Source organism: Nerophis lumbriciformis, linkage group LG05, assembly GCF_033978685.3.
Source record: "Nerophis lumbriciformis linkage group LG05, RoL_Nlum_v2.1, whole genome shotgun sequence".
Taxonomy (NCBI): domain Eukaryota; kingdom Metazoa; phylum Chordata; class Actinopteri; order Syngnathiformes; family Syngnathidae; genus Nerophis; species Nerophis lumbriciformis.
This window is the reverse complement of record NC_084552.2, coordinates 46,892,638-46,907,055: the sequence shown is the minus strand read 5'-3', so window position 1 is coordinate 46,907,055 and position 14,418 is coordinate 46,892,638. Positions and strand designations below refer to the sequence as shown.

The 14,418-nt window shown below is 41.9% G+C and overlaps 1 protein-coding gene across 5 annotated transcripts in view; it reads left to right on the top strand.

The window, feature by feature from the left end:
* Window positions 1-7,413: 7,413 nt before the first annotated feature.
* Window positions 7,414-14,418, top strand: part of LOC133606240 (ninjurin-2-like) — a 33,983-nt gene continuing 26,978 nt past the window's right edge. For all 5 annotated transcript variants that reach the window (XR_012050472.1, XM_061959949.2, XM_061959948.2 and 2 more), the window contains exon 1: window positions 7,414-7,609. Coding sequence is in view for 4 of the 5 variants with exons in the window: in XM_061959949.2 (XP_061815933.2) it covers window positions 7,514-7,609 (96 nt within the window). In the remaining variant the exon portion in view is untranslated. The remainder of the gene's footprint in view (window positions 7,610-14,418) is intronic.

The window sequence follows — 14,418 nt, the reverse complement described above, 5'->3', positions numbered from 1 at the left end:
TACTCATACTGTATTATTTATTTATTTATATGAAATGTTTTTCTTAAGATTTCACAACAAATCTTCGAAAATATATTTTTAAAGAGCTCCATTGATGTCAAGCACTTGGTTGTGAATATTGCACAGGGCAAGCAGGCGTTAAAATGGCAACAAAGTCAATCTTTCAAAATTATGAATACAGTTACTAATTTTGAAAAAAACCTTGAGTCCAGAAAGGTCTAAACGTTTTCAACCAAGGGCCATATACTTAAAAATGAAAGAATGTTGGGGCCTCTTTGACTCATTTTGTACATTAAATTTGCTAACAGCAATTCGAGGTTCATCAGAATATGCTTATTATAATTATGTGTTACAGTTGACAATTAAAAGTAAAGTTGTTATTTATTTCGAACATGCATACAGTTACAAAATCACACGTCACATATTTTACATACAGTAATTCCATTTTCTCATTACAACATGTCCGAAAAGGATTAGGATCTTATTTGATAAACCTTCTCCACTTCATAGCAATTACTAACACATTTATTTTAAATCAATGAATAATACATACAACAGTTCTCATAAATAAATAATTAAGTAAGTTGTGATTCACATAATGAGATTATCTCATATCTCAGTTAGTTTTATATTTAATATACCTAATAAATCATGAATACATTTAATTTTTGTAACATGTCGAGGGACAATAAAAAATAAACTTTGGACAACTCTGATTTAATCTGTTCAAAAATGTCAGAAGTAAACACAATCAAACCAAAGCAATGTTTCCCATACAAAATAATATACATAAAATCTGTTTCAGACAGCTAAAAATATGAACATATTTTATAAAGATTATGGTTACGCTTTAGTATGGGGAACATATTCACCATTAATTAGTTGCTTATTAAAGTAACAAAGTTATTTGGACACTAGGGGAACATATAAGGGTTAAGGTTAGGGTTAGGGCAGTGGTTCTTAACCTGGGTTCGATTGAACCCTAGGGGTTCGGTGAGTCGGCCTCAGGGGTTCGGCGGAGGTCAAAACCCACCCGACTCATCGTGTAAATACAAACTTCTCCCTATCGGCGTATTACGGATACGGCAACAGCTGACTGGTTTGCAGGTGTGTAATTTGTTGTGAGTTTATGCACTGTGTTGGTTTTGTTGCTTGAACAAGGTGATGTTCATGCATGGTTCATTTTGTGCACCAGTAAAAAAACATGGTAACACTTTAGTATGGGGAACATATTCACCATTAATTAGTTGCTTATTAACATGCAAATTAGTAACATATTGGCTCTTAACTAGTCATTATTAAGTACTTATTAATGCCTTATTCGGCATGGCCCTATTATAACCCTAACCCTCTAACCCTAACCCTAACCAAATAACTCTAAATTAAGTCTTTATTACTTAGAATATGTTCCCCTAGTGTCCAAATAACTCTAAATTAAGTCTTTGTTACTTAGAATATGTTCCCCATACTAAAGTGTTACCAAAAACATAACTTTGTCTTGAATTTGAAAAAAACCAACATTTTATTTTTCACTAAAGAAGGGTTCGGTGAATGCGCATATGAAACTGGTGGGGTTCGGTACCTCCAACAAGGTTAAGAACCACTGGGTTAGGGTTACTAAAAAGCAATAAGGGTTAGGGTTAGGGTTAGTTAACTCTTAGGTAATGGCTTACTGGTTGTATAATAAGGCCATGCAGAATAAGGGATTAATAAGTACTTAATAATGACTAATTAAGAGCCAATATGTTACTAATTTGCATGTTAATAAGCAACTAATTAATGGTGAATATGTTCCCCATACTAAAGTGTTACCAAGATTATAATTTTACATGAAGGAAACAATGCGAAAAAAACAATTAAATGAGGAATTAAATTAATTTGCTACAAGTTTTTTGTTTTTTTTCATCCAGTAGGGTTTCCCACCTTCTTATTTTGCAGCGGTACTCAACAAAAAATGCAGAGAGACTGAATGCTGGATGGTTTGTTTGGACACCACATTTTGCGGAACAAACAACATGTTATGTGTAATGTTTGACCATTCCATAACTGAGACAGTATACAAAAATCAAGGCAATTTTTGGTGAAGCTTTTCATCAAAAAGCGAATCATTTGAAAAACTAGTTTGGGGGGGGTTTATATTTTAGGTTAATAGGGTAGAGGTAGACTGTATTATATTGTGAAGTGTAAGTGTGTGTCATTCATTGAATGTGATTCTGTTATCAGCAGCTCAACCTGTGACTTTTTAGTCTGTGAAAGGCTCCTTCATGGAAGAGGCTGGCACTGCCTGGTTTGTGCGTCCTTTTGTGCATGCGTGAAAGACAACGAGGAGGTTGGCACTGCCTGGCACAGAAAAGGAGACACACACAGAGGCAGGATTGTTCTGGTGCACAAAGTGTCGCATGTTAGTGTCACTCATTGGCAAAGTCACCACTGAGCTGACTGGAGATGACGCGTGATTTAGTCTTCAAATCACAAACTGTTATTGTGGGCCCAAAGTGGCCTCTTGGAACAACACACACGTGCCAAAAATAACCGTTGCCGTGAATCGAAGAAGCTTGTGCAGCAGGTCGTTCAGGAGTGTTGCGCAACTGTTTACAGTCGCACAACACTGCTACACTTTTGTGAGTGATCTGTCCCGAGGGCACAACTGAACAAGACAAGTCGTAAAGTGCACAAATAGGCTTTCTAAGGCAGGATTATACGTCCAGCTGTCAAAAGCATCACGCATTAAATCCCTTCAGAGTAAAAGCAAAGACGCTGAACTATTCTGGACTCCTTTCTCTCGAAGAAGAAGAATGACGAGAGGCAACTTGTGGACAATGTTTTCAATGGTCCCCCAGCTCTCAGTTTCTAGGAACGATCGTAAAAAATGGTGGGCGGGCTGGCTTGTTGTTGTAGCCTCTCAGTCAGGGATTATCCAGGAATCTGCGGCTAAAAACGGTGAAATGCTCCATTGTGTGATGACATGCAACAGAAGCAGACGTCTGGAAAACCGACAATGCAACAAAAAAACAATGACAGTTCCAAGTTCCTAGAATGTTCCCACATGCGTTCTGCATCAGGGCCAGCAAGGCCTTCTTCTCACTGTCAGGAGCAGTGACCTACATGCACAACTGAACGAGTATTTCCATCCATCCATCCTTCTATTTTCTACCGCTTTTCTCCTCTGCTCCCCTTTTCCTTGAGGGGGGGGGGGGGGGGGGGGGGGGGGGGGGCACAGGTCCGGTGGCCATGGATGAAGTGCTGGCTGTCCAGAGTCGGGACCCGGGGTGGACCGCTCGCCTGTGCATCGGCTGGGAACATCTCTGCGCTGCTGACCCGTCTCCGCTCGGGATGGTGTCCTGCTGGCCCCACTATGGACTGGACTCTTACTATTATGTTGGATCCACTATGGACTGGACTCTCACAATATTATGTCAGACCCACTCGACATCCATTGCTTTCGGTCTCCCCTAGAGGGGGGGCGTTACCCACATATGCGGTCCTCTCCAAGGTTTCTCATAGTCATTCACATCGACGTCCCACTGGGGTGAGTTTTTCCTTGCCCGTATGTGGGCTTTGTACCGAGGATGTCGTTGTGGCTTGTGCAGCCCTTTGAGACACTTGTGATTTAGGGCTATATAAATAAAGATTGATTGATTGATTGATGGCTTGTCCCTCAAGGGTTTGCTGGAGCCTATTACAGCTGCATTTGGGTGGAAGGCGGGATACACCCTGGACAAGTCGCCACCTCATCACAGGGACTGAACTAGCATTTGTTCCATCAAATTATATTAATTTATTCCAAAATGTCTTTTACCTACATGTTCGATTGTTTTTGTCCATTCAGATTTCATGTGTTGCAATGTCAATGTCATCTGCCAGGGCCTTCAGAGTTACGAGTGCAGGCCTATGTCATTAAAACTCTATTAGCAATTAAGCGATTGAAGTTCTGTGTGTGTTTGCCCACAGAGACAGAGAGTGGAAGACTGACATGAGGCTTCACTCTGTTTCTTTTATTCAGCTATTGAACTAACAAAAGTGCTGAGACCGATACACAGAGTGAACCCTCTTGCAGCCCGTTTGGTAATGACAGACGAACAAAGCAAACACAAACAGAAATTATAATTTTATTTTCCAGTACTCTAAAATACCCTACCGGAAACAGTTAGAGATGCCACCTCGGTGGAAGCATTTAAGTCCGACTTTAAAACTCACCTATACCCCAGCTTTTAAATAGATTCCGTTTCAGACCAGTTGACCTGCTGCTTCTCTTTTCTGCCCCCCTCTCCTGCATGGAGAGGTTACAAGGAGGCCACGGATAATATCTGGAGAGGCACCAAACTGGCTGCGGCGCTAGCTGTTCTAAGTCGTGACCCAGGGTGGACTACTCCTCTACGACATGTAGGAAGACCTCCTACGACCCTCTGCCAGACTCCAAATAAACTGGACTCTCGCAATATCATGAATAATTAAATAATTGTACCCACTTGGCATCCATTGCAGCCAGTCACCCAGGAAAGGGGCTCTCCACATCTGCGGCCCCATCTCTAGGTTTAATCTTTTTTATTTTTAACCATTTTGGACTTTTTGGGTTTTTCCTTGCCCAGATGTGGGTTTCAGATCAGGGGGGCTCTTTGAGGCACTTGTGATTAAGGGTGTTAAAAATAAACTTAGATTGGTTGATGTATCCTTCCATTAATTACCTGCACCAGGAGATTATGTGTTCACTGAGGTTTGCTTGTTTATCTGTTAGTTAGCAACATTGTTTAAAAAAATGTGGGGGGATTTTGATTAAACTCTCAGGAAATGTCGGCCGTCTGGATTCAGGATTCTTAAAAATTTATTTTTTTACTATATGAACTTGCGGAGGTCTATGCTTTCCGAGTGTTTTTCTAGTTCTTTTATGTTTTTGTCACGTTATTACATAAATATTTATTTTAAACTGCTCCAGATGGTGTTGTAGTGTATTTCGGAGATGATGTATTGGCAGATAAAGAGTTAATTGACATACAGTATAAGTACTTGGGGATTGTTATTGATGAGAACTTATTTTTTAAATCACACACAAAAAAACTTGTGGCAACCTAAAATTTTATATATTTTTTTCTTTAGAAACAAATCCTGTTTTTCCCTACAAATTAGGAAACGCTTGATTCTGACCACTTTCATGCCTTTGCTAGATTATGGAGACTTGCTTTTTATGAATGTACCCAACACTTATTTGGAAAAAAATGGATACTGTATATTACTGTGCCTTGTTTTATTAATGGTTGTGGCAACTTTGTCCACCATTGCACTTTGTATGCAACAGCAAACTGGCTATCCTTGTCTGTCCGCAGATCACTTCTTGGTCTGGTTCCCACCTATTTATGTTCTTTTATGTGTAGAGACTCCAGTCGCTACGGTTTGCGGTCACAGGATTCCTAGAGCTAACACAAATCTTGGTTAAAAAAAAAAAAGTCTTCAGAATTTCTGCTCCATGGTAATGGAATGTATTACAAAAGGATCTGAAGCTACCTGAACTCATCACTTTGGGGGAATTTCAGTCCATTTTAAAGGATCGTTAAACTATTTTTATTGGGCACTGTACTTGTTTTTAAATTGTTTTTATTGAATCATTTTATTTTCTACCTATTGTGTGTTTTTGTGTTTATGTTGTAGGTAATTTGTACTTTTAACTATGGTGTGTGACTGCTCCTTTTGTTGTTGTTGTTGCTGGCCCCACTATGGACTGGACTCTCACATTATTAACCGTATCCACTCAGCATCCAGCATTCATTCTTGCCATGATGTGGGATCTGAGCCGAGGATGTCCTTGTGGCTTGTGCAGCCCTTTGAGACACTCGTGATTTAGGGCTATATAAGTAACATTTGATTGATTGATTGATTGATTGTTCTATGTATTTATGAAACCTGTTTTTGCTGCTCTCTTGACCACTCTTGCAAAACATATCTTATGAGTTTTTACCATTGTGGAGGTTGCCCTCCAGGGGGTTTTTTGGACCACCAAACACCGACATGAGAGCCCGGTTCAGGTTCACAATACAGTTTTATTTCCAATGAAGTCTCTGTGTTGCTTTTCAGCAATTGTCTTTTTGTGGCTGTCCGTCTTGCTCTCACTCTCCCCCAGCTCCAAACTTCGTCTCCCCTCCCGGTTGCTGCTTATACAGAGCGACAGGTGATCAGATGACAAGGCCCATCTGGGCCATCTACGCACCTGTCGCTGACTTCGAGGCCGGTCCTGGCACACCCCGTTCCGCTGCAGGCCTGCAGGCCACGCCTCCCCCTCCACAACCACGTTCAATAAAGGAAAATGAAATTAAATGTGTTTTTTGCTTTAGCAATAATTGTATTCATTCCCAATAAGTAAAATAACTATCTGTCCTTGTTACAGTATTGTGTTTTTGTATACTATTTATGGTTTGCATAATTTTGCTGTGATAGTGCTGGTAATAACAGGTGGATTAAGTCGCTCACCACTACGGTAGTACTTCTGTTGTGACCTCCATATTCCCTCTGGGAAGTTTGTACTGCAAAGCTTTTAAGATTGGAAAGTCCATAAACTCGTAACTTGAAAGAGCAGTCTGAAAATATGAAATATGGCCGCTAGCTAGCCAGGTATTGTTCTTCTGATGACATTCGCGTGTGGTTCATCTGCCATCACTACGATCTAATACTTTAATATAACACTTGAGCAATTACATTCGGAAATTAATGCCAGCCCTTATTATTTCACATTCCCCGTTAATGGTTGTAGAGGCCCCAGGTTTGCGTGCAAGACAATTACATCATCCCAGGTGGTCATCTGAGGTGAGCATTAGTGTGGATCCTTTGTTAAATGCGCCTGCATAATCTAATGAGAGCTGTGCAAATAGACTCGGTTCGCTGGGATCAAGCATTCAAACAGCAGGTTTGTGGTGTTCCACAGGGTATTAGTATTAGGCTTCCTTGTCTTTTATGATGCCATACTATTGTATACACATAGGAAGTGTGGAAAAAAGACAGAGTGAGACAATAAGAACAACTTAGATCTCTTGGGAAATGTTTGTCTGGTGTTCCGCAGGTTATACTATTATGCACCCTCTTCTTTTGTGACGATAGGATTTAGAGACATGTAGAAATTGTGCAAATTGAGAGAGAGTGGGAGTGAGAAAATAAGAACTCTAGATCTCTTAGATTTCTTTAAATCCAGGGTTGAGTAATAGGTATCCTCGTCTTTTATGAAGCCAGAATAAAGACAAAAGCAGAATGTGGAAGATTAGAAGAACTTCACGTCTGTTGGACAATGTTTGTCTGGTGTTCCGCAGGGTTAGGTACCCTTGTCTTTTATAAGGATGGACTAAAAAAAAAAGTGTGCGAGGAGAGAGATAGGGAGTGAGGAGGAGACTGTGATGAGGTGAATAAGCTGTTTGTTTGCCCCCCAGTCTCCTCTCTAGCTTGCTGCTTAGCATCCAAAGCAATTTTCTGTCACAAGGCTCATCAGGCTACACTGCAGTGTGCGTTCAATAGTGTGCCCAAAACAGGTTTCATTATGCAAGGTCTAGGGAAGGTAGAGCGCGGCGACCAAGGCCGAGACATCGACCTGACATCAATGAGATCAACCATGCCGGCCGGCGGTCCTCTACAGGTTAGTGATGCTTTGGTATCTCTCTCGCTCATGCTAAGCCGTGGTATGTCCTGCCTATGTGAGAGCTGAGGCTCACAGGAGTTGCTCAGTGGTTCCCGAGGGCTCGGCACAGCATCCCCAGGCTATTTTGAGGGGAAAGCCATGCCAGTAACATCACTCAAATATCAATTAGGGCCTAGGTGCCAAGGCTAATAAAGTGTTCTCGTGTAGCAAGGGTCAACAGAACAGCTAGTCATCAAAAAGAGGGTCAAGGTGGGGTTGGTGGAAACGCTTTAAGATGATGGTTGCTAGTGTTGGTGTGGAGAAACCTTATTTAGGGATTATTTGCCTCCAACAGTTTTAGGAAAGCTGTACTGAGCAAAAGCTACGCTCATATAACTCTGACAGTCAAACACTTTGGAATGAACCAGAACAAAAAGAGCAAACTAAGCCCCTTCCTGGTCAGACATACGAGAACTTTGACTCACAAAAGGACAAAAAAAAACCAAAATCCTGCGAAATAGTTTTTTTGGAGACAGGAAGCTCATTTTAGTCCACTTGTTAGTGTAACATCCAAATAATATAGTCTTTATGCAAGGGACCTTCCCCAATACACACATACCAGCAGGCACAAGACCTTAATACAACATTTGTTAAACATACATGTTTTTTTAAACTGACTTCTAAACAATGTTGCAAAATGGTGGTATTTGTAAATTGAGACAACGTTGATGTCTAACTAACGTTGGATCCACGTTGTTGGTTGGGAAATTACCAAATTTCAATGGTTAAATCAATGTCTCAACCTGACATTGAATAAACGTTGTCAAAAAGCACGTTGTTTCAATGTTGTGATTGTGTTAAAGAATATTGGTTGGTAAATGACCAAAATTCAATGGTCAACTCAAGGTCAGAACATTGACTAAACGTTGTCAAAAAGATGTTGTTCCAAAGTTAGGTTTGAGTTGCTCAACGTTAGAACCTAATTCAACAAGTTCTCAACATTGTTTTAATGTCTTGTGCCTGCCAAGGTTCATATTCTATATCAGTGTCCCTCACTCCCATCATGTAACAGTCCTATCAGTTACTGGTATTTTTAGCTCCTAAGTGCTGTTACTCAACAGTTCATGTGAGTGAGAAAAGTGACACATAGGAAGAGAATGGAGTCTTTAGGTGCACTTACTGTACTTAATAAAAATGCTGAATTGACGCTTAGGCATGCATTATAATAAAAGTATCAGAATATACAGTAGTGCATTGACACCTAAATCCAGGTACGTTTTCCGGTGTTATTGGAGACTTTTTTGTCTTGGAGACTCGAAAGTGAAAGCACGCAGCAGTTCCTCAAGGAGTAGTTGACCGGTACTGCTGGTCAGCTGATGCAGCTGCTGTACGAGCAGAGACCCACACAGGGCGGGAATTGCAACAGTTCGCGCATGCGCAAAGTATTTGCCGTTTGGACTTTTTATAGGGCGTTTAATGTGTACTGGGAAGTCGTCATTTTCTAGTTAGTAGCCAAAAGTTTCAACTGGAATTTAAAATGTTAATGTTTCTTCACATTCAAACTTAAGAACATCCAACTTTGGTTGTTGGTAGTTGTGTTTTGCCAGAAGAAGACCACATTTCCCATGATGATGCGAATATAGCGTCATAATGACATGATATCCGCTGTAATATTGGCACAAATATTACATCTCTAATGGCTAGGCCGATGTTAAATAGCAAACACTATCAAGAAATGATCTTGGATTGCGCTACAAGCATGATGCTACTACCAAGAATGTTCAGGGCGGATGCAGGTCAGAAACAAAGAAAGAGACAGGAGATTTTTTTTTGAAGGAAGTAGTAGTGGTGGCTATTTATTGGTCCCACACAAGTTTCTGATAGCTAACATTAGCATTAGCATTGTGATTTGAGCATCGAAAGTCACTTACTTGTTTAGTAGGAACAGAGCCAAGGCAGAATTAGTCTGAAAGTCCTTGTCTTTGAGCTCATGCCAGGGGCAATGTTGAAATTGAGATAATAATCATATAATAATCATAATAGTAATCATTTTGGCCACAATAATGGTGATATGGAATGTAACAATATAAAAATGTCATATTATGGTTACTGGGATCAAAAAATCTCCTATCCTGAGCTGCCACCTTGGTGTGGTAAAGGCGTTTGGGTGTCCCAATAATCCTCGGAGCTATGTTGTCTGGGGGCTTCAGCTCGAAGATCTCTATGGAAAGACGCAATCGAGGACCCAGATTTTCTTCACCCAGACGCAGGTCACAGGGGCTCCCCTCTGGAACCAGGCTGGAAGGTAGGGCTCGATGGCGAGTGCCTGCGGTGGCTGGGCCTGTCCGGCCGGCACAGTCCAAAGGGGCAACCTGGGTCCCCCCTCCAATGGGCCCACCACTTATAGGAGGTGGCATAGAGTTCGGGTGCTATGTGAGCTGAGCAGCAGCCAGAGACAGTGCCTTTGGCGGCCTGATCCTCGGCTACAGAAGCTAGCTCTTTGGAAGTGGGGCGTCACCTCGCTGGGAGGGAAGGAGCCTGAGTAGGTGCTTACGCACCAAACAGCAATACAGAGTACCCAATTTTTTGGGATTCACTAGATGGAGTACTGGAAACTGCTCCCCCAGGTGATTCCCTTGTTCTGCTGGGGGACTACAACGCTCACATTGGCAACAACAGTGAAAGCCGAAGAAGCGTGATTGGCAGAAGTGGCCACCCTGATCTCAATCAGAGTGGTGTTTTGGTATTGGACTCTTGTGCTCGTCACAGATTATCCATAACAAACACCATGTTCAAACATAAGAGTGTCCGTATGTGCACTAGGCAGCAGGACACCCTAGGCCGCGGTTCAATGATAGACTTTGTGGTTGTGTCATCGAATTTGCAGTGTAATGTTTTGGACACTCGGGTGAAAAGAGGGGTGGAGCCACAACGACATCCTCGGCTCAGATCCCACATTAGGGAAAGAAACAACTCAACCTAATGGGATGACAATGAGAAACCTTAGAGGGGACCGCAGATGTAGGGACCCCCCCCCTCCTGGGCGACCGGTGCAATGGACGTCGAGTGGATCTAGATCATAGAGTGAGAGTCCAGTCCATAGTGGATCTAGTTAATAGTGTGAGAGTCCAGTCCATAGTGGATCTAGCATAATATTGTGAGAGTCCAGTCCATACTGGATCTAGTTAATAGTGTGAGAGTCCAGTCCATAGTGGATCTAGCATAATATTGTGAGAGTCCAGTCCATAGTGGGGCCAGCAGGAGATCATCTTGAGTGGAGACAAGTCAGTTGCGCAGAGACGTCCCCAACTGATGCACAGATGAGTGGTCCACCCTGGGTCCCGACTTTGGACAGCTAGCGGGGGGCACAGATTCGGAAAAGAAATGGCAGATCAACTGGTCTAAAAGGGGGTCTATTTAAAGGCTAGTGTATACAAATGAGTTTTAAGATGGGACTTAAATGCTTCTACTGAGGTAGCATCTCTAACTGTTACCGGGAGGGCGTTCCAGAGTACTGGAGCCCGAATAGAAAACGCTCTATAGCCCGCAAATTAAGGAAGATGTTTCTCTTCCACTTTTATTTAGCAGTCGTCAATGCTGGCACTGTTCATTCATCCTTTTTTTGACTGGAAATATTACTGCTCCCACGCGCACTAGTGCACACACTCTGTAAATATTAGGTGAATATGGCGGCCATTAACAGGAAAGAACTAATATGAAGGGCAAACAAGCTGATAATTATAAAGACTTCTCCAACATTTGTTTGAACTATAAAGCGCTGGAGTGATGAATCTATTTCTACAGTGCGAAGGCTTTGCACTTCTCGCCCACTTTCTATGTATAGTGTGCAGAAGCGGGGCGCAGAATTAACGGCACAGCCTTTCCAAGCATGTCGGCTTGAGGCTGCATGCGATTATTATTAAAAAATACAAAGGACACCTCACTTTATCATACCACACTCTTGCATTGAAGCGCATTGGGCCGTGCATAAAACATGTCACTTTATGAATTTCATCATGTGTAATCTATTTTCATTGCGTGTGTGTGTGTGTGTGTGTGTGTGTGTGTGTGTGTGTGTGTGTGTGTGTGTGTATAACCTTCACATGTCACATTCTAAGTGTGGGTGTGAGGAACCAGAAAGTGTGTTTTGTTGTGTGTGGCTCGTAAGGGCGGGTTAGATCCTGGAACTTTCACCATGCGCTCGCACATGATTCATGTTATGTAGGAGGCGTGTTCTTTTACGAGCGACTTGTCACTGTTTGTATGCCGCCCGGTTGTCACAGCAATGCCCGTGGGTTGGGTGTCAAGCAGTTATTAGTAAGTTTCTTCCTATACTCCTATTCGGACATGTTGAATTGCACCAACATGTGACATATTTCCAGAGGTGTGTAGATTCGCCAAACATTGTACTCAAGTAGTGAAGTGAAGTGAATTATATTTATATAGCGCTTTTCTCTAGTGACTCAAAGCGCTTTTATATAGTGAAACCCAATATCTAAGTTACATTCAAACCAGTGTGGGTAGCACTGGGAGCAGGTGGGTAAAGTGTCTTGCACAAGGACACAACGGCAGTGGCTAGGATGGCAAAAGCGGGGATCGAACCTGGAACCCTCAAGTTGCCAGTACGGCCACTCTACCAACCGAGCTATACAGCCCCTAGAACTATTTTCTGCAGGTTTAGTGCCAAGAAGTTACAGCTGTGCTCTAAAAATTGAATATCAAGTGCATTTTTTATTGATATCGATTATCTATCGCTATATATATATCGATATTGTTTTATCGCCCAGCCCTAGTATCACCATACACAGTGTGGAGGAGCAAAACAAGTGAATTTATTTTAAAAAATCTAGTAATAAAATACATGAAAAAATGATGTAAAAATACAAGTACAAGTACTGTTACTCTAGTGAAGTGAAGTGAAGTGAATTAGATTTATATAGCGCTTTTCTCTAGTGACTCAAAGCGCTTTTACATTATCTAAGTTACATTTAAACCAGTGTCGGTGGCACTGGGAGCAGGTGGGTAAAGTGTCTTGCACAAGGACACACGGGCAGTGGCTAGGATGGCAAAAGCGGGGATCGAACCTGGAACCCTCAAGTTGCCAGTACGGCCACTCTACCAACCGAGCTATACCGCCCCTCCAGAGCAGTGCTTTTCAGCCACTGTGCCGTAGCACACTAGTGTGCGGTGAGATATTGTCTGGTGTACCGTGAGATACAGTCTGGTGTGCCGTGGGAGATTATGTAATTTCACCTGATTGGGTTAAAAATATTTTTTTGCAAACCAGTAGTTATAATACGCAAATGTGCCGTTGTTGAGTGTCGGTGCTGTCTAGCGCTCGGCAGAGTCACCGTGTAATACTCTTCCATATCAGTAGGTGGCAGCAGGTAGCTAATTGCTTTGTAGATGTCGGGAACAAGGTTTGTCATGATCACAATATGCGGGAGGCAGCGTGTAGGTAAAAAGGTATCCAACACTTAAACCAAAAATAAATAAAAGGCGAGTGCCACTTAGTGCCACTAAGAAAAGGCATTGAAGCTTAGGGATGGCTATGCAAAACGAAACTAAAACTGACCTGGCTGCAAAGTAAACAAAAACAGAATGCTGGACGACAGCAAAGACTTACAGCGTGTGGAGCAGAGACGGCGTCCACAAAGTACATCAATCCAATCCAATCCACTTTATTTATATAGCACATTTAGACAACAAAATGTTTCCAAAGTGCTGCACAACAATATTAAAAACAATATTAAAATATTATCCTTAGCTCCACCAATGACTGAATAAAAACAAAAAGTAAATACATATACAACCAATATAAAATGAATATGATTAAAAAAGATTTTAAAGGGTACAACCAATTAAAACAGTAAATAAAAATCAATATTTTAAAAACACAGAGGACATCAGAGGACCACACAACTCACGAGAATAAAAGTGGGTCTTAAGACGAGACTTAAAACACTCCACTGTGGGAGCAGTTCGAACATGGAGGGGCAGAGTGTTCCAGAGCTTAGAGGGCCGATCACAGAGAAGGCCCTGTCTCCCCTGGTTTTAAGTCTGGTCTTGGGCACCACGAGCTGGAGCTGGTTCTCGGACCTCAGAGCGCGCGCAGGAGTGTAAATTTGGATGAGGTCTGAGATATATTGAGGTGCCAGTCCATGTAAAGCTTTAAAAACAAACAGCAAGGTTTTAAAATCAATTCTAAAATGAACAGGGAGCAAGTGCAAACTCTCAATAATTGGGGTTACATGCTGCCGTTTCCTGGCCCCTGTTAAAAGTCGTGCTGATGCGTTCTGGACTAACTGCAACCGGGAGAGAGCTTTTTGGCTAAAGCCAGCATAAAGTGCATTGCAGTAGTCCAGGCGACTTGAAATAAAAGCATGCACGACTTGTTCAAAAAGGTTAAAAGATAAAAACGGGTTTACCTTTGCTGAAAGACAAAGATGATAAAAACACGATTTTAAAACGCCATTGACTTGTTTGTCAAGTTTAAAATCGCTGTCTATAGTGACGCCAAGGCTGGTGACTTTGGGACGCACATAATTTAGCAATGGTCCCAAGTCAGTGAGGGCTGGACCAAAAACTAAAATTTCCGTTTTTCCCTCATTCATTATTAAAAAATTCTGGGCTAACCAAGCCTTGACGTCACATAGACAGTTGAGAAGGGGTGTCAGGGGGCCGTGGTCTTTTGAAATCGGCATATCAATTTGGCAGTCGTCTGCATAAAAGTGATAAGACACTCCGTGCCTCTTAAAAATCTCTCCAATCGGGAGGAGATATAGAGCGAACAGGATGGGGCCTAGAATAGATCCCTGGGGGACACC